Raw genomic sequence first — 18,235 nt, 5'->3', positions numbered from 1 at the left:
ATCTCATTTTTGTTTGTTTGAGTACTAGAGACTGAATCCAGAGGCATTAGACCTCCACGCTACACCCCCAGCCTGATTTTATTTATTTTGAAACTGTCTCACTAGGTTGCTAAAGCTGGCTTTGAACCTGGGACCCTCCTTTCTCAACCTCCCAAGGACTGGGATTACAAACATGCATTACCACACACAGTTTACAGATCTTATTTTTAATCTTTCCCTCTTTTAATTTTCCCCAATGGAAAACAAAACCACCAAAATTTTTCAATACAACTTATTTTATTATTCCAGTGCAAGAAAACATTTCCAGGTTTATTTCCAATTTCAATTTCAAAACAAACTGACATAAATTTTTAGTCTTCAATATTTGAATTGATTACCAATAAAATATGTATTATAAAAAATGAATTCATTGTTGGTAGTATCCAAGTTCAATACATAAGAAGCTTTTGTATCTAAAGCATTCTCTAAAACTACAGCCTAAAAATCTGTTCACTTAAAACACTTACGTGCTAAAGTAATTTCAGCCGACTATGGATAGCATAAATAGGATGTAAAAGATACTGCATTTCTTCAGATACCACCGTTCCACTCTGTTCAATTGTGTGTTTCCTAATATCCATTCCACAAGCTAACCAAAATAGATGTGTGCAAATAAGACAGGCTATTGGAATAAGGTTAAATTCCAGGAGAAAAGCTGTAATTCAAGTGAGTTTTACTTTTATGTGTTCAAGCATTGCAGTTGTAAGAAATACCTCTTTTTACAAAGAGTCATTAAAATGTATATTTCCACTGAGTTATTATTTCAAGAGCCCAGAATCAAGTTAAATAAAATTCCATGCGTCTTAGAATATCAAACACCATGCACCATACTATTTAAGAAAAAATAGGGCTAACTTAAAAAAGAGAATTCACTTATATTTTACTTTCCATTCAATTAAAAATAAGTTAATTAAAACTGTTTGAAGTTATATACTTAACTTGAAATAGATACTAAAATTCCAACATAAGTGTATTCGTAACTAGCTTAAAACCATATATTCCCAAAACATTGTAGTGGGTAAAATGTTCCAAAAAAAAACTCACCCACTGGGTATTCAACGAGCACTGTGCGGCCAAGCTTCCCAAACCCAAAGCAGTGCAGCCGGGCCTAAACTCACACACTGCTCTTCTGGGGTTACAAAGTACGTCTCAGATCTTTCTGCACAACTCGAGTCTCTTGGCCGAGTCAGAGAGGACCATCAAACTGCACTATCCCGTACTTCCCGGTGGTCAGCCAGCTGGGGTCGGAGGCCGTGAGCTGTTCGCCCAGCCCCGGCTGCAGGCCCACCTGAATCTCAGCCTTTAAGGTTCTCAGGCTGCACAAGGGGGCGGGATGGAAGCCGCTCAGGGCCTGATGGAACGGGACAGTAAACTCCCACTTTCTGTCCCTTGTCAACTTCCTGTAATTCAAATCACCCTTGAACAAAATGAGACATGCCTTCTGTAGCTCAGCATACAGGTCAGGGGCGATCTGAGGCATCGCGCAGTATTCGTGAGGCAGAGTCCAAAACAGATGATCGAGGTAAACCCATCGGCCCGTCTGCACGTAGTTTCCCCAGTCAACCCCACTCTTGGACATCCACTTATGATTACTCTGTTTGACTTGTTCAATTAACCAATTGAAGTCCCGTTTAGTAGTATCAGAAACAAACCATGGAATTGTTTTTCCGTAAAAATGGATCTCAGTAGCTAATTCAGAGAATAACAAGAAGTCAGCTAATACTAAATCTGTAATAAGTTCAAACCCAGAATTATCCAGAACAATATCCACTCTAACTGTGGATGCCTTTTCTCTTGTTTTCTTGCATTTACTAAGCAATGACCAAAGATGTTCCGTGTCATTAACTAAAATGAAAGGTTTGAAGTCTTCCAGAGAACTCATTACATTGGTCTTCTGGGAGCTACTCTCTCCACCTGATAGAGATAGATCACATTTATTTCCCCAGAGTGAAATCTGAAAAAGAAAAGCACACAACAGTCATACCCACCCCCCTTTCTTATTGACTCCAGGGGCATGCTCCTATTGAACTGTATTCCCAGCCTACCTCTGAGCTACATCCCCAGTCCCATTTTAATTTTTATTTTCAAACAGGGTCTCACTAAGTGATTGCCCACTGGCCTTGAACTCGCGACCCTCCAGTCTCTGTCTCCCAAGTACTGAGATTATAGGTATGCACCACAATACACAACAATGGTAAAACACTGAAATTTTAGTTAATATAATTTTTTTTTTTTTTTTTTTGGTGGTACTGGGGTTCCTGGAAGCCCTTCTACCTCCGGGCTACACTCCCAGACCTATTTTATATTTTTTATTTTTGGAAACAGGGTCTCTTAAGCCAGCGCGGCTGGCTTCGAACCTGTGCAATCCTCCTGTCTCCGCCTCCCAAGCACGGGGATTACAAGCGTGCGCCACCACGCCTGGCTTATAATTTTTTTTTTATATGTGTGTGTGTTACTAGAGGTGGAACCCAGAAGCCTTCTACCTCTGGACTATACCCTCGCCCTTTTTATTTTTTATTTGGAAACGGTTTCACTAAGTTGCTGACAGCCTAAATTGCAGAGGCTATCCCTGAAACTGCGATCCTTCTGTCTCAAACTCTCAAGTACTGGGATTACAGTACTGCCTCACAAATACTATGCCACCATGCCTGGCTTGTAACCCTATTTTTAAAAATCACAACATTACATTTTTGGGACTTCAGGCTATGGAGTCTGACCTAGATTCAAATCTAAGCATCTTCAATTAGCAATCTTTGACAAGTGACGTAAGGTCTCTACGGCTCAAGTTCTACAACTGAAAAGCTAGAAAATAGTACTCTGCTAACAGAATTATTATGAAAATTATAATACATAGAAATACTGTGCCTAATACTTGGCATGAGAAAGTACTGAAAAAATATTGGCCAAAATAGATTCTATTTTCATTTGTGATTTAAAATTAGGAAAATGGCCAGGTATCATAGTGCATGGGGAAACAAGCCTATAGTTCTAGCTAGAGAAGCTGGGCCAGGAGGACTGTGAGAGCCTGAGTCGGCCAGCCTGGATAATTCAGCAAGATCCTGTCTCAAAAAAAAAAAATAAATAAATAAATAAATAAATAAGGAAAATGAATGCTCCCGTATTTATTATGAATGCAAGAGTATTTAAAAAATGAATAATTTTTAAAAATACCTAAGACTGAGCTAGGTGATACACACCTGTAATACTAGAATCTCAGTACATGGGAGGCTGAGAAGGAAGATCACAGATTCATGACGAGCCTCAGCAACTTAGCGAGGTTCTCAGCAACCTAGCTGAGACCCTGTTTCAAAATAAAAAAATAAAACAGAGCTGGACCTGTAGCTGAGAGGGAAAATGTCCCTGGGTTCAATCCCCAGTAAAACACACACACAGTCATGCCTTAAATACTGACTAGTGTATGTAGTTGTTTTCTGCAGCTTGAAGCACGTACGCATGGAGTGGCATTCATCAATGGAGACCAGGTTCTCCATTGGCCTCCGGCACTTTCAGACATCTCCCAGGTTGTAATTACACAGTCATCTATGCAATAATTATCTGTATTTTTTTCAAGATTCTAAGTTCTGTGACAGCAAAGATCAGCCTGTTTTTTCTACCACGTCCCCCAGGTCGAGCAACATATTAGACACAGCAGGTCCGTATTTGTATGAGCAGCCGCAGAGAAGTCTGACTTTTGAAAACAGATTGACACTCTCTGCAAACTGAAACTCCTCAAGCTTCTCTTGGAAGGTTGGCCTTTTGCTCACCATGAGCAGCAGAAGGCAACTTTGGCCTCCTTTGCTTGGGAGACCGTGCCAGCAGAGTGACAGTGTGGGGATCTGGCCAGATCAAACACCAGGAAACAGAGCAGTACTTGTTCTTTACAACTTATTATACTAATGGGACAAAAATCACATTCAAAGAAGACTACTACCTGAAAGAACGGACTAACCAGAAATCAACAGTTGGCGTGCTAGCTTTCTCTTTCTTTTCAAATTCCAAACTGACCCAGGTGCAGTAACACATGCCTGTGGCCCAGAGACTCAGAGCACTGTAAGTCCAAGGCCAGCCTGGGCACCTTAGAGGCCCTGTCTCAAAATTAAATAAAAAGGCTGGATGTAGCTTAGTGGCAGCTCATCCCTGAGTTTAATCCCCAGCACCACACATTAGAATATTAAAAATAAAAATAAATAAGTTCCGGGTTGGGGATGTAGCTCAGTGGTAGAGCACTTGCCTAGCACACACAAGGTCCTGGGTTTGATTCCCAGCACTGCATAATAAATAAATAAGTAAATAAATAAATAAATAAATAAGTAAATTCCAAGCTAAGCATAAAGGGGGGGGGAGAGGAAAAATGAAACAAAAACTAGTTTAAATAACTACTTTATATATTGTCAATCTATAAATATTAGTATAAGCTACTATTACTATTTACAGAACTGGACATAAAAGACATTTGAGTCAGGCGTGGTGGCGCACGCTTGTAATTCCAGTACTTGGAAGCTGAGACAGGACGATCTAAGTTCGCAGCCAGCCTCAGCTACTTAGTGAGGCCCTCCACAACTTAGTGAGACTCTGTTTCAAAATAAAGAATAAAAAAATAAAAAACTGGGCTGGGGGTGTAGTCTGGAGGTCGAATGTCCCTGGGTTCAATCCCGGTACCACTAAATCAATCAGTCAGTCAGTGGCATTCAGATGACCTGCCGTTTACCTGCAGCAGTTGGCAGAACTCCCTCTTCAGCTGGTCTTCGTCTAGGTCTTCCACAGTTCTCTTCACCTCCTGCAAGTGCACACATAACGCAATGACAGATTCCTGTGACTCGAAGAAATTTTGGTCTTTGGATTCTCGAAATACATCAAAGTCATCAATTGGAGGGCTAGGAAAAAACATAAAAGAGACTTTTACGTAAGTCCATACCTTTTTTTTTAACCACATATAAGTAATTTTCATTCTTTAGAGAGAACAGCACCTTCTAGTCATAATAAGTAGTTACAACAGATAACAGACATAGCATAGATGATAAAGTTTCACAAAAACGAACCTCTGAATTAATTTTGTCAAAGGTTCTCAAATAAACTATTTTGCTGGAAGAACTAAATAATCATAGTGATTACGGCCATAATTACTTACCCAGCATAAATTCCAGGGTAAGGGGAGAAAGAGTAACAAAATTTTAGGACAACTACTTGAGTTCCACAAACGTTTTTTGAGGACCCAATGTGGCAGGGTTCCTAGTAACAAATATATGGATATAAAGAGAATATTTGAGTACAATATAATATTCACAAAGAGAATGGAACCCAGAGTATTATGGAAACAAAATGAGTACTTGGGATGAGTCAGACTTGATTTTTAAATTTTATTAGAATGACAAATTTTGATTATTTATGTGTGTATGTGTGTACGTCTCAAATTTTACTCCCAAGTTTTTACCAAAGGTGAGGTTAATGCCAGGGCTAAATCTTCATGCTGTCTAACGACAGAAATAGAACTAAGTAGATATAAATACTAACACAAAAGCCTCAACAGAACTGAACAGAAAAACATTCTGATTATCTCAAGTTCTAAATTAGCGACTTCCCAAGAGCTGACCATGTCAGGGCAAAAGCAACGTGCGACTGTCTAATGGAGCCGATCTCGATAAACATACCGCACGAACACATCCAAATGACGGCTGCCTCCTCTGCTCTGCCAGTCATCATGGGCTACACCTTTATTCCAAGGGTGCTGCCATTGCTCAGAGCACTTTTGGAATTCCTCTTTTGGAACTTTCTTCAGAACCTGTGGCACATTATTGAACGTCCTGTCAGTGACCACTTGTCTTTATTCTCTGGAGTCACTTTACTTTTAGAAACTGCCGAGAGTCACTCAGGGCAACTTCAGTAGAAGGAAGCATGTAATCAAATTGGATAAAAACGTTTTTGACAAAATTAGGAGTGACTAAAAAAGAATGAAGCAAACTTTTCTTTTTGAGGCTGTAAACTGGTTCTGAAAGAAATTCCAAAGCCTTCAAAGGTATTTTTAGCAATGACAGCATTGCTGAAATCAGCCGGTCTCACAGGGGGCGCCCGGGCTCAAGGTAGAGTCCTGCCCGCACAGCCAGTCAGGCCCTCGCTGTCTTGTGCGACCCATAGACCAGGAACGGCTTTACAGTCTGAAGGGTCAAAAACCAGGCCCAAGAAAAGCAGCGTTTTGGAAACCATGAGCCAGAGTTCAGTGTCCATAAAAGGCGAGTTACTGGACATGGCCACTCATTTCCACACTGGCCATGGCTGCTTTCACACCACAAAGACCTTGCAGTCCACAAAGCCCAAGACAGCGATTATCCGGCACACTAGAGAAAAAACCCTTAGCCCATATTCTAATGTCTTATTAACAAATCATTCCTTAAAGTTACACCTCAAGTTAAGAATGGACCGTATTTCTTGTATTTAAGAGAGCACACTTCACGTAAAGGTATATAACTTCTCACTGTAAAATGTTGGCTACTTTAGCCGGGCATGGTGGCGCACACTTGTCATCCCAGCATCTGGGAGGCTGAGACCGGAGGATTGCGGTTTGTGGACAGCTTCAGCTACTTAGTGAGGCCCTCTGCAACTTAGTGAGACCCTGTTTCAAAATAAAGAATAAAAAAAAAAAATAGGGCAGGGGGTGTAGCTCGGAGGTTGAATGCCCCTGGGTTCCCTCCCCAGAACCGCAAATTAAAAAAATAATGTTTAGTACTTTTAGAATCTACTGAAGCTATGTATATGCATTTACTATCAGCCAGTGATTCGCTCCTGCGTATATTCTCAACAGAAACACACACATATGTTCATCAAAAAACATGAAAGAATGCTTATAGCAGCATTATTTTTCTTTCTTTCTTTCTTTCTTTTTTTTTTTTGGCGTGGTACTGGGGATTGAACCAAGGGGCTTTATATCTCCAAGCTCTACCTCCAACCCTTTTTTATTTTTTTACTTTGAAATAGGATCTCCCTAAGCTGCTGAGGGCCTTGCTAAGTTGCTGAGACTGTCCTTGAACTTGCAATTCTCTGTCTCAGCCTCCCAAGTCCTGGGATTGCAGAAGGTTACCACTGTAGAGGCTGTAGCAGCACTCTTCATAATCACCCCAAACTAGAAACCACTTGAATATGTCACAATATAAGGAGTACGCAGACCGCAGCAAGTTCCTACAATGTGACACTGCAGCCATGAGGATGGTCCACAGTGCAGCAGCTGGAGACTCTCATCAACACAGTGAACAGTGATCCCTGAAACAAGCCAGAGGCAGACGCTAAACCAGGAGCCGCACTGTTTCATAGATAAAGTTTAAGGCCAGGCGAGGGTGACAGGCTCAGGATGGCGCGGCTCCTGGGGCACGAGCGGGCTCTGCCTCTTCACCTGGGAGCTGGTACCCGAGCATGCCCTCAGCTCTTGCCCATGCATCCCTTACACTTCAACAAGTTTTTAATTGTCTATTTTTCTCTGTACTTAATTTTTAAATTTTACTTAAATTTCACATATGAGCCAGACGTAGAAGCAAGGCCAGTGATCCTAGTGCGTGGGAGGCAGAGACAGGAGTATCGCAGACTTGAGGCAACCCTCAGCAATTTAACAAAGCCTTCTGCAACTTAGTGAGACCCTGTTTCAAAATAAAAAAGTGCTGGGGGCGGGGTAGCTCAGAGGAAGAATGTTCCTGGAAAAATCTCTAGTAAAATTCACACACGCACGCACACACACACACACACACACACACACACACCACATATGGCTGAAACTTTGAATCTGAGGCTTGCAGACTACTTAACTACTCAACTCCAATAAAAACCCAAACTTTTTCTTTTCTTTTCTTTTTGTTGTACTAGAGATTGAATCCAGAGGTGGTCTACCCCTGAGCTATAGAACCGGTCTTTTATTTTTTATTTTGAAGCAGGGTCTCTCTAAGTTGTTAGGGATTTTGCTAAGCTGCTTAAGCCTGCCTTGAACCTGACATCTTCCTGTCTCAGCCTCCCAAGTACTGACATTACAGGTGTATGCTACCACATACGGCAAAAACCCAAACATTTGGACAAAGAAAAATTAGAAACATGTTTTGATATAAAGATAAAATTCAACACAAACATGTCTTAGAACTAACGTGTGCTTCTAGATCCTACAAAAGTTAAGACCACCACGCTTCAGTCCCTCTGGAACTGCCACTGAGCCAGGGTAGGAATTCCTGCACAGGGACCAGGCAACTTGGATTCTCAGGGACTGTGTCAGCACCACAGTACTACAGTGACTTAAAGCTGAGTTCTTGCCAAACAGGCCTGCTGTAGAACCAGCCCAATATGACGGCACTCCCTAGACCTGTAAACACCTGCTACAGAAACCACTTTGGGAAGAGTTCTGTATCCATGCCTAACAGACTTTTCCCTCTACTCTTTTTTTTTTTTTTTTGCGGGTCTGGGGGTGGAACCCAGGGGCGTTTGACCTCTGAGCTACACCCCTTCCCTATTTTTTATTCTTTATTTTGAAACCAGGTCTCACTGAGTTGCAGAGGGCCTCACTAAGTAGCTGAGGCTGTCCATGAACTGCGATGCTCTGGTCTCAGCCTCCCGAATGCTGGGATTACAAGCGTGCGCCACCACGCCCAGCTCTGTACTCTTTAATACACTTAATGAGCTGCCTCCTAGACCAGTGGACATCAAACAAGCAGCTCTCTGATGTCCATGAAGAAAAACTGATACTGAGCTCCACACCAGATCATTTAAATCATGAGTATTTATTCTAACATCACAATTAAAAATGTGTATGTGTGTGTGTGTGTGTGTGTGTGTGTGTTTTACTGGGGAGTGAACCCAGGGGCATTCTGCCTCTGAGCTACACCCCCAGACTCTATTTAATATACATATATAAGTGTGTGTGTGCATATACACGTTTGTGCGTGTGGTGGTGGTACTGGGGACTGAGCCGAGGAGCATCCTACACTCAGGATTTAAAACAGTCTCACTGGGTTGATGAGTCTCGCTACTTGCTGAGGCTGTCCTCAAACCTGTGATTGTCCTGTCCCAGCCTCCCAAGTATTTAAATTATAAGCATGTGCCACCATGTCCATCTTAAAATCTGTGTTTTTAAAGTTATCTTCCTTCTCAACTTGCAAGGTGTGGCCAGGTTCTTGAAACCACCACACATCTTTTTATTCTCTGATTCTGATCCACCTCTAGAGTCAAACTCAGAATAGCCTTCCTCTGCCGGGCGTGGTGGCGCACACTTGTCATCCCAACATTCAGGGGGCTGAGACCGGAGGATCACAGTTTGCGGACAGCCTCAGCTACTTAGTGAGGCCCTCCACCACTCAGTGAGACCTTGTTTCAAAATAAAGAATAAAAAATAGGACAGGGGGCGTAGCTTGGAGGTCAAACGCCCTGGGTTCCATCCCCAGACCTGGGGGGAAAAAAAAAAAAGCATTTCTCTGGCCTCTCTAACTTCCAAGGTCCCTGACCCTGTGTGCCACCCCGGCTGCTGACACCTCTACAGCTCTGCCTCCAAGGACTCTATGAAACCATTACGTAGGACTTAAACTCCTCTCTGCCCTTGATGAGCATCCAGGCCTGTGCCTGGAAAGGACAGCTTAGTAAGGGCTCTGGTCTGACTCCCCAGGTCGAGCTCAGCCCCGGGACCTGCCACCTACCAGCCCATGGCCTGGACCAGCCTGGACCAGCGATGGCGCTCCCCGGGTCCCTCTGCTCTGGATGGGAATCTTGAGCTGTTACGCAGCAGGTGGGCTGCACTGCACCCGGCACACATGACGGTGCCTCGCAGCTTCTGTTGAGGGTCTTCGCATGCCAGGAGGGGCAGCGCAGCTGTCCCAGGTGCTTTGCTTTTAAAGTAGAAGGTCTAAAACATACCTACTTGGCAAAACCAACAAAATGTGATTAAAAAAAAATAATCTCTAAAGATTGAGACAGAGCCAGGCATGGTGGTACATGCCAGTAATCCCAGTACTTGGGAGGCTAAGACAGAAGGACCGCAGGTTCAAGGACAGCCTCCGCCATTTAGCAAGACCCTCAGCAATTTATTGACAGCTCGTTTAAAAATAAAAAAATAAAATAGGCTTGGGTGTTTGTGGAGGTAGAGTGCCCCGGGTTCCATCCCTAGTACCACTTAAAAAAAAAAAAAAAAAAAAAAAGATTAAGATAGAAAAAGCTAATAAATAGACTCAAAGGTATTCTATCTCCTAAAATAGTATTAGTTTTACTTTACAATTAGAATTAGCTTGATCAGTTACTTTAAATCATCCTTTGCTATGTTGAGGAACAGAAAACAGGATTCCTCTTTCTCAGCAAAGCTGTATTTTTGGAGCCTGCGAGCTAACAAGACAATACACAGCACCTTTTCTTTTACACTATAAATCAATTCTGTATCAGAACCCTCCTAGAAAAAATTAAATGGCATAAACAAGCTATAAGCTGGGTGTGGTGGCACGCGCATGTGATCCCAGTACTTGGGAGGCTGAGACAGGAGGAACGAGGTTCACGGCCCACCTCAGCTACTTAGTGAGGCCATCTGCAAATTAGTGAGACCCTGTTTCGAAATAAAGAATAAAGCCAGGCGTGGTGGCGGACGCTTGTAATCCCAGCATTTGGGAGACTGACAGGAGGAGCATGGTTCATGGCTCAGTGAGACCCTGTTTTTAAAATAAAGAATAAAAAAATAGGGCTGGGGGTGTAGCTTGGAGGTAGAATGTCTCTGCGTTCAATCCTTAGTACCACACACACACCAAAAAAATTAATTAATTAATTAAACAAGCTATAAAAAGTTATTTAGGAACACATATGTAACTTTTAGTCTCTTTCTCATCTAGCCGTTAACAATGAAAGAATACAAGACAGCAGGACTAGGGTTAAGGCTGTGGCAGCCGGGCGTGCTGGCTCAGGCTTGTGATCCAGCACTTGGGAGGCTGAGACAGGAGGATCGCGGTTCGCAGACAGCCTCAGCTACTTAGTGAGGCCCTCTCCGACTCAGTGAGACCCGGTTTCAAAATAAAGAATAAAAAATAGGGCAGGAGGTGTCGCTCGGAGGTAGAATGCCCCTGGGTTCCATCCCCAGACCCGCAGACAAACAAATTCTGACAAACCGTTTTTATGAATAAAGCATATGCTTATCTAATTTTTCTATATAATTATTTCAATTTTTATTGAAATAATTGAACATTTTTTTGCTAAGCCAGTACAATCTTTGTTACTCTTGAAGTATAAGATGTTTAATATGTTCACACTAGGTATGTCTACTATAAGCAAGTGAATTATAATTGTCAAGAATCTATCAAATCAGTATCATTTATGGGGATGTCCAATAGTGCTGTTAGTACATGGTGAACTCTACTGAATGTAAGCTTCCACATGTTGATTTCCAAACTTGCCTTTTTACAATTTTAAAAATTGCATAGATTATCTAAACATTCGCTTTCGGGTGGTTACGTACTTACCTCTGGATAATCGCTTCGTGAATTCTCCGGTACATGTAGCATTCGACAAACAACCACGGTGACTGGAACCAACTCGGCTTCCCCTCCGCCTCACTCAGGAGGCCCTGCTGATAGTCGAGGTACTGATTCCAAAGGTCAGTGTCCGCAAACTTCTCAACCAAGGGGATGATCGGTTTATCTGTTTGCAATTCATTCCGTAATTTAGAAAGAAGAGAAATAGCTTTCTTTTCCGCTTCCAAGCCTTCCTATGAAAATACAAAAAAAAAAAAAAAAAAGAAATAAAGTAAAGAAAGGCTGTGTGGGTGGTAATTCTACTAGGTAATACATTTTTATGAACCTAAATTTAAGACAGAAAGAAAAATACCCTATTTCAAAACTGTATTTCGTCATTTATAAGCCCTTCATAAATGCTTAACTGTGGGGTTCTTAAGTTGAAAGTCAAAGAAAACACAGGTGTGGCGTTAACATAACAAAGCCTCATGACCCCGGCTTTATTTGTGTTTAGCTCTGGCCGGCTGCATCTCGGTGCCCACGACCACAACAGCAGCAGGAGCCGCTGCCAGGCTCCAAGTACGTCACACTTCTGGAAGTGTGTGCCTTTCCCCGGAGGCTCTTCTAGGAAAGGGACTCTGGTTTTCCTGGGGTTTCTCCTTAGCAGGTCCAAGGGCTTTTTATTCCCTGTCCCCTGCCCAGTTCTGGATAAGTAAGACACACCCACACAAACAAGATGCTGCTGGGCTATCTCACCTAGCAGGCCACCAAGAGGGGACGCCTGAGATCACGAGAAAGTCAAGGGGCCTGGGACCTTCAGGCACACTGTTCTGTTGTGCTGGGGCTCGAGCCCGGGGGTGTTCTACCTCTGAGCTCTACCCTAGCCCTATTTTGTTTTTTATTTTGAAACAGGGTCTCACTAAGTTGCTAGGGCTGATCTTAAACTTGCAATCCTCCTGCCTCAGCCTCCTGAGTACTGGGATTACAGGCATGGGCCACTGTTCCCAGCTGTACCTTCAGTTTCAAACTAGCTAAATTCCTTTCTCATTAGAAAACAAACAAAAACCCCCTAAACCTAGTAAGGCACATGTAGAACAAAATAAGGAACAATCATCAAGCCCAACTGAATATTTTAATAAAACCATTATTACCATGTTGATATTAAGGTAATTTAGTCCCTACTTGCAGACCTATAATGATCTCAATAATATATACCTCTCCAAGCCGGGCGCAGTGGCGCACGCTTTAATTCCAGCATTCAGGAGGCTGAGACTGGAGGATGGCGGTTCGCAGACACCCTCAGCTACTTAGTGAGGCCCTCTGCAACTCAGTGAGACCCTGTTTCAAAGTAAAGAATAAAAAACAGGGCAGGGGGTGTAGCTCGGAGGTCGAATGCCCCTGGGTTCCATCCCCAGACCGCAAAAAAAAAAAAAAAAAAAAAAAAAAGTACCAGTAAATTGCGTGTACCAGTGCATGCTTTTAAAGCCAGTACTTGGGAGTCTGAGACAGGAGGATTGTAGGCTCAAGGCCAGCCTCAGCAATTTAGCAAGACTTTCAACAACTTGGCAAGATTTTGTTTCAAAACTAAATAGAGCTGGGGCTGATGGCACACGCTTGTAATCCCAGTCAGTGCTTGGGAGGTCGAGACAGAAGGATCACAGGTTTGTGGCCGGCCTCAGCTTCGGTGAAACCCTATTTCAAAAAAATTAAAATAAAAGGAAAGGAAAAATAAAAAATGGGCTGCGGGTGTAGCTTGGGGGTAGAATGCTCCTGGGTTCAATCCCTAGTGCCATACCCACACATAAAAATGTACTGGTAGATTCATGGTCTTTTACGGTCTATTATATAATAGAAAGAACACTGGACTTGTGTATGTAAAGACCTTTATCTCCAATAACGTGTTTAGATTTTTCCTCGTTCATTAGTTGAACGGACAAGGTGATTTCTGAGGTCCCGTCCTGCTCTGAGCACAGTGGGCCTTTCACGTGTTTAAGCGCACACCGCGTCAGCCACGCGTGATTCACGATGCTCTGCGGTTTAGTTTTGCCCCTGGGCCTGGGCCTGCAGGACTCCAGATCTCACGCTAGTCCTCTAAACACTGTCATTTGGCAAGGTGGAAAGCGCACAAGCTTTCCTCTGCAATTCAGCAACGTTGTTACCATTCATGATATGGTCTGTTTCAGAAAACATGTTCTGAAATAGCTAACAGACTAAATTGTTAGAATACAACTCTTTCCTACACTGGTAAATGGTTGTTTTACCATTGACCACATGATACTGCCTTTCAAAATACTACATTAAGAGCAGATAAATATCTGGCCTGTATACTCATTTTTACATTTTACCTAAAAGTAGTGACTACTCTTATTCTGTCAAAAAGTTAAAGTTAAAACTCAATCCTTACCTCTCCGTGTTTCTCAAAAAATTCACTTTTATGTCGATGCAAAGTGTCAATAACCTTAGTTAAGATCTGTGGTGTCCGGTCTTTCATCGTAAGATATGCAAATGAGCTAGAAAAGAGGTACATGCACACATTACTTAGTGGCGTTAACGGTAGGTGACTGGCCATCTTTTAGTATCTGGACTATCTCATTTAAATTAAAACTGTTTCCATGCAATTATTAAAGGGCAAACCAGTGTCATCTACTAAAGTGAAATGCAAAATAATCCTAGTACTTGGGAGGCTGAGACAGGAGGATTATAGGTTTGAAGCCAGCCTCATCTATTTGGCAAGGGCCTTTGCAACTTGATGAACCCTTGTTTCCAAATAAGTAAAATAAGGCTGGGGGTATAGCTCAGAGATAGAATGCCTCTGGGTTCAATCTCCAGTCCCACAAAGAGAAAAAAAAACCTTTTTTTTCCCAATGGGTCATGGAAGATAAGTAGCCATGGTTCTCCCTGGAGTCTGTTTAAACGCTCACTCTATTCCTTTGCTTTTCCTGAGTCAGAAACTAGTTTAACAATGTGACTGGACAGAAGAAGGATTATCCTGGAAATCAGTGTCCAGTCCCAGGTCTACCACTTACTAAATGACTTCACCTGCTCAGGAAACAAGCGGGGCACAGGTGTAACACTGCCCTGAGGGCGCTCACGTGCCTCAGGAACATAACATAAGGATCTGGTAACAGTGAGGAATCTGTTGCTCCCTTCTCTCTGGACTAATTTGATTGTCCCATTCTTCTCAAAGGTTTTCCTCCCGACCTCCCCCACCTGCACAAAGGACCCCTTTCATTCTATTGTACCCTAAGCAAATTAAACTCTCCCAGCTAAGAAGCTAGAGATTTCCTGTGTCTAAGAAGGAAGATGAGGAAAAACTTAAATTGCACTAAAAGTTACCATATTGACTTTAGACATGCGAAAACCAGTATTTACAGTTCATTCCATCTATTTAGATTTTGTCTAGGAGATGTGATTCAGTAAGGAAAAACAGAATTCGCCGGGCGTGGTGGCCCACGCTTGTAATTCCAGCAGAGGCCGAGGCAGGAGGCTCGGGGTTTTCAGACAGTTTCAGCTACTTAGTGAGGCTCTCTTAGCAAGAAACCTTCCTTAGTAAGAAACCTTCACTAAGGTTTCTTAGTGAAACTCTGTTTCAAAATAAAGAATACAAAACCGGGCAGGGGGTGTAGCTGGGAGGTCTAATGTCCCTGGGTTCTATTGCCAGACACATACTCACAAAGAAAAGAAAAAAAGAATTTATGAGGTGGTGAGACGCTGTGCAGATTTTAAAGAGTTCAGAGCTTAGCCAGTCAGCATCCCTGTTGCCAAACACAAAACCAGAAACACTCACAAAATAATTTTGAGAAGTCTCCCCAAGCCCAAACCATCAATTCTAACTTTAATACAGTATCTTATACCAGTTTTTAAATTATTTGCTATATCTCAGTTATTTCTTCAAAGGTTTCCTTCAAAGATATCTATAAAACTTCAAGAACAAAAACTGCAAAAACACACCTGGACTCTGTGACACTTGGAGACTTGGAGTATGTGAAAATCCTGAGATATATATATTTGGGTGGTACTGGGGGTAAACCCAGAGGCTTTCTACCTCTGGGCTATACTCCCAGAACTGTTTTTATATTTTATTTGGAAATAGGGTCTCACTAAGTTGCTGAGAGCCTCACTAAGTAGCTGAGGCTGGCTTTGAACCCGTGCGATCCTCCTGTCTCAGCCTCCCAGGCCTGACCTGGGGATTACAAGCGTGCGCCACCATGCCCGGCCCGATTAAATCTTAATATGCATAATAACTACTCTGATAAGAATTGATTTTAATAATCACTAATACTTCGAAAGGAAGGGGCATTAATTTAAATCAATTGATGCAAATTTTCTAAGTCAGCAGATACAAAAAGAAATCACAATCCTTCTTTGAGGTTTTACTTTGTCAAGTATCACTATTTTTCTAATACTACTTTTCTTCATACAGATACCAATACCCTTAGGACAAGCTCCCTGGCCAGAGGCTCCTAAGAGACACGGTAATGTTGGGGGGGTGGGGATAGGCCCCCTCAGGTTGTAAATTACCTCCTGCCCAGATAGGGTCACTTTCTTCTGTTTTCTACAATTTTATTTATTTACTTATTTGGTGTTGGAGATTGAGCCTTGAGGCATTCTATCTCTGAGCTACACCCCTTGCCCATTTATTTATTTATTTATTTATTTATTTATTTATTTATTATTCATTCATTCATTCACTTTTTGGCGGTAGAGGATTGAAGCCAGAGGCATTCTACCTCTGTTCGTCACCCAAGCCCTATTTTCTTATCTTTTATTTTGAAAGTGTCTCACCGAGTTGCAGAAGGTCTAAGTAGCCAGGATGGTGGTTACCTGCGATCCTCCTGTCTCGGCCTCCCAAGTACTGGGAGTACTAGCGGGCGCCCCGTCCGGCATTATCTATTTTTGAAACAAGGTCTAGCATAGTGGCTGAGGGTCTAAATTGCTAAGGCTGGCCTCGAATCTGCGATGTTCCTGTCTCAGGCTCCCAAGTACTGGGATTACAGCGTGGGCCCCGGCTCCTACAATACTTTGAGGGACCTACTTAGTATGAACTTGGCCGTCTAACGTATGTAAACGGTTGTCATATTATTTTTACCGTCCTCCGCAAGTTCCCATAAAAAGCCCAAATCACTGTAACTCCCGCCCCCCGCGCGCCCTTTACTCACGGTTTCCCAAGTGGCTCAACCAGTCTAAAGGTATTTCAAGTGGAAATTTCCAGAAATAAAAAATGTCTATGTTTTAAGTTAGCTTTTATTCCAGCATGCTTATTATAGTGATCTATTTTCTTACTAGTTGCTTCTGCTAGTATTTTACTGTGCCTGACTTACAGATTAAACTTCCCCATAGGTATGTACAAGAGAGAAGCCCCGCAGGGCTCGGGTTCCAGGCTCCGCCCGGCTTCTCGCTGCTCCAGGGGAGGGGGCGCTTGCACGTTTGATTTGTGAGCTTATAAATTAACTTGACCGGCGCCAGGAATAAACCTATGTCTCAAAAGATCGGAGACCCCAACTTCTATAGGAAATTTTACCCCGCCTCCCCCGTGCGGCGCAGCGACCACGGGAGAGACCCTCGGCGGCCTCCCCCTCGGCCTCCCTCCCGGCCTCGCCGCTGCCTCCACCCGAGTCCGCGATGCCGCGGCGGGACTTGAACTCGCAGCCCCGGGGCATGGACGCCCTCCGCGCCTCCCCCGGGGTCCGGGCGAGGCCTGGCTTCCGCGAAAGCGGGCAGGAGAAAAGCGAGACGCACCCCACTTCCTGTCCCGAGAGAGGGGCCGGAGGCTCCGCCATGGCGTCCGGCGCTCCCGACCCCAACCTTCGGGCCTCCCGGGTCGCGGGCCCCGCGGCGGCGCCGCGCGGAGGAGGAGCCGGGACAGGAGTGATGCAACTAAAAAAAAATGCTTTTGAATGAAAAACTTTATTAGGTGCCCGCGCAAGCGACGAACAACGGCCGCCTCCAGGCGCCGCGGCCTTCCGGGCACGGAGGCGGCGACAGCGGAGGGCGGCGCGGGCGGAAGGACCGGGAGCCTGGGACCGGAAGGGGCGGGGCATGGTCACGTGCGTGCGCGGTCACGTGGGCCGGCCTGCGCTGCGCGTGCGCAGTGCCCGGCGCCGGGAGAAGCACCTGCCCCAGAGCAAGGCTGGCGGTGGAGCGGGCGGCTGTCCCCTCCCCTGCGGTCCTGCCCGGGGAGCTCGCACCCTTGGCGCTGCCATCTCTTCCCGCGCAGAGGTTAGTGCACTGCGTTGCCCTAGCACTGTGTGATCCTAGCACCGTGTGTGTGGTCTCCTCCCGGGCTCCCGGCCGTCCTAGGACCCAAATTTCGTCAGTACCGCTATGACCCCTACCTCTGCGATGATCTTTGGTCTACTTAGCTGGGAGGAAAAAGCACTCTGCGTCAGCAAACACTTACCGCCCCCATTTGTGAGCTAGAGCATCGTGGTAGCTGCAGAGATGATTAAGATAACTTGGACCTTAAGGAATTGGAAGGTGTGCTCCCAGAATGAACGCTACTTGTGTCCATTGAATCGTAGCCTGGCTGTAACCAGTTTGTTTCTTTTTTTTTTTTTTTTTTTTTTGGTGGTACTGGGGGTGGAACCCAGAGGCTTTCAACTTCCGGGCTATACTCCCAGACCCATTTTATATTTTATTTGGAAATAGGGTCTCACTAAGTGGCTGAGGCTGGCTCCGAACCTGCGCGATCCTCCTGCCTCAGCCTCCCAAGCGCGGGGATTACAAGCGTGCGCCACCAAGCCCGGCATGTAACC

The 18,235-nt window shown here is 44.0% G+C and overlaps 1 protein-coding gene across 1 annotated transcript; it reads right to left on the bottom strand.

The window, feature by feature from the left end:
• Positions 1–1,225: 1,225 nt before the first annotated feature.
• ARMT1 (acidic residue methyltransferase 1) lies at positions 1,226–17,260 on the bottom strand (the record flags this gene model as incomplete). Its single annotated transcript, XM_080700391.1, has 5 exons — positions 1,226–1,993; positions 4,748–4,913; positions 11,490–11,734; positions 13,885–13,990; positions 17,220–17,260. 5 exons carry the CDS (start codon positions 17,258–17,260, stop codon positions 1,226–1,228), a joined length of 1,326 nt encoding a protein of 441 aa, XP_080556517.1.
• Between the last annotated feature and the right edge of the window lie 975 nt (positions 17,261–18,235).

This window comes from Muscardinus avellanarius (genome assembly GCF_963383645.1).
Source record: "Muscardinus avellanarius genome assembly, chromosome: 8".
NCBI lineage: Eukaryota > Metazoa > Chordata > Mammalia > Rodentia > Gliridae > Muscardinus > Muscardinus avellanarius.
Note: the sequence above shows the minus strand (reverse complement) of the source record. Positions and strands in the feature narration are given on the sequence as shown.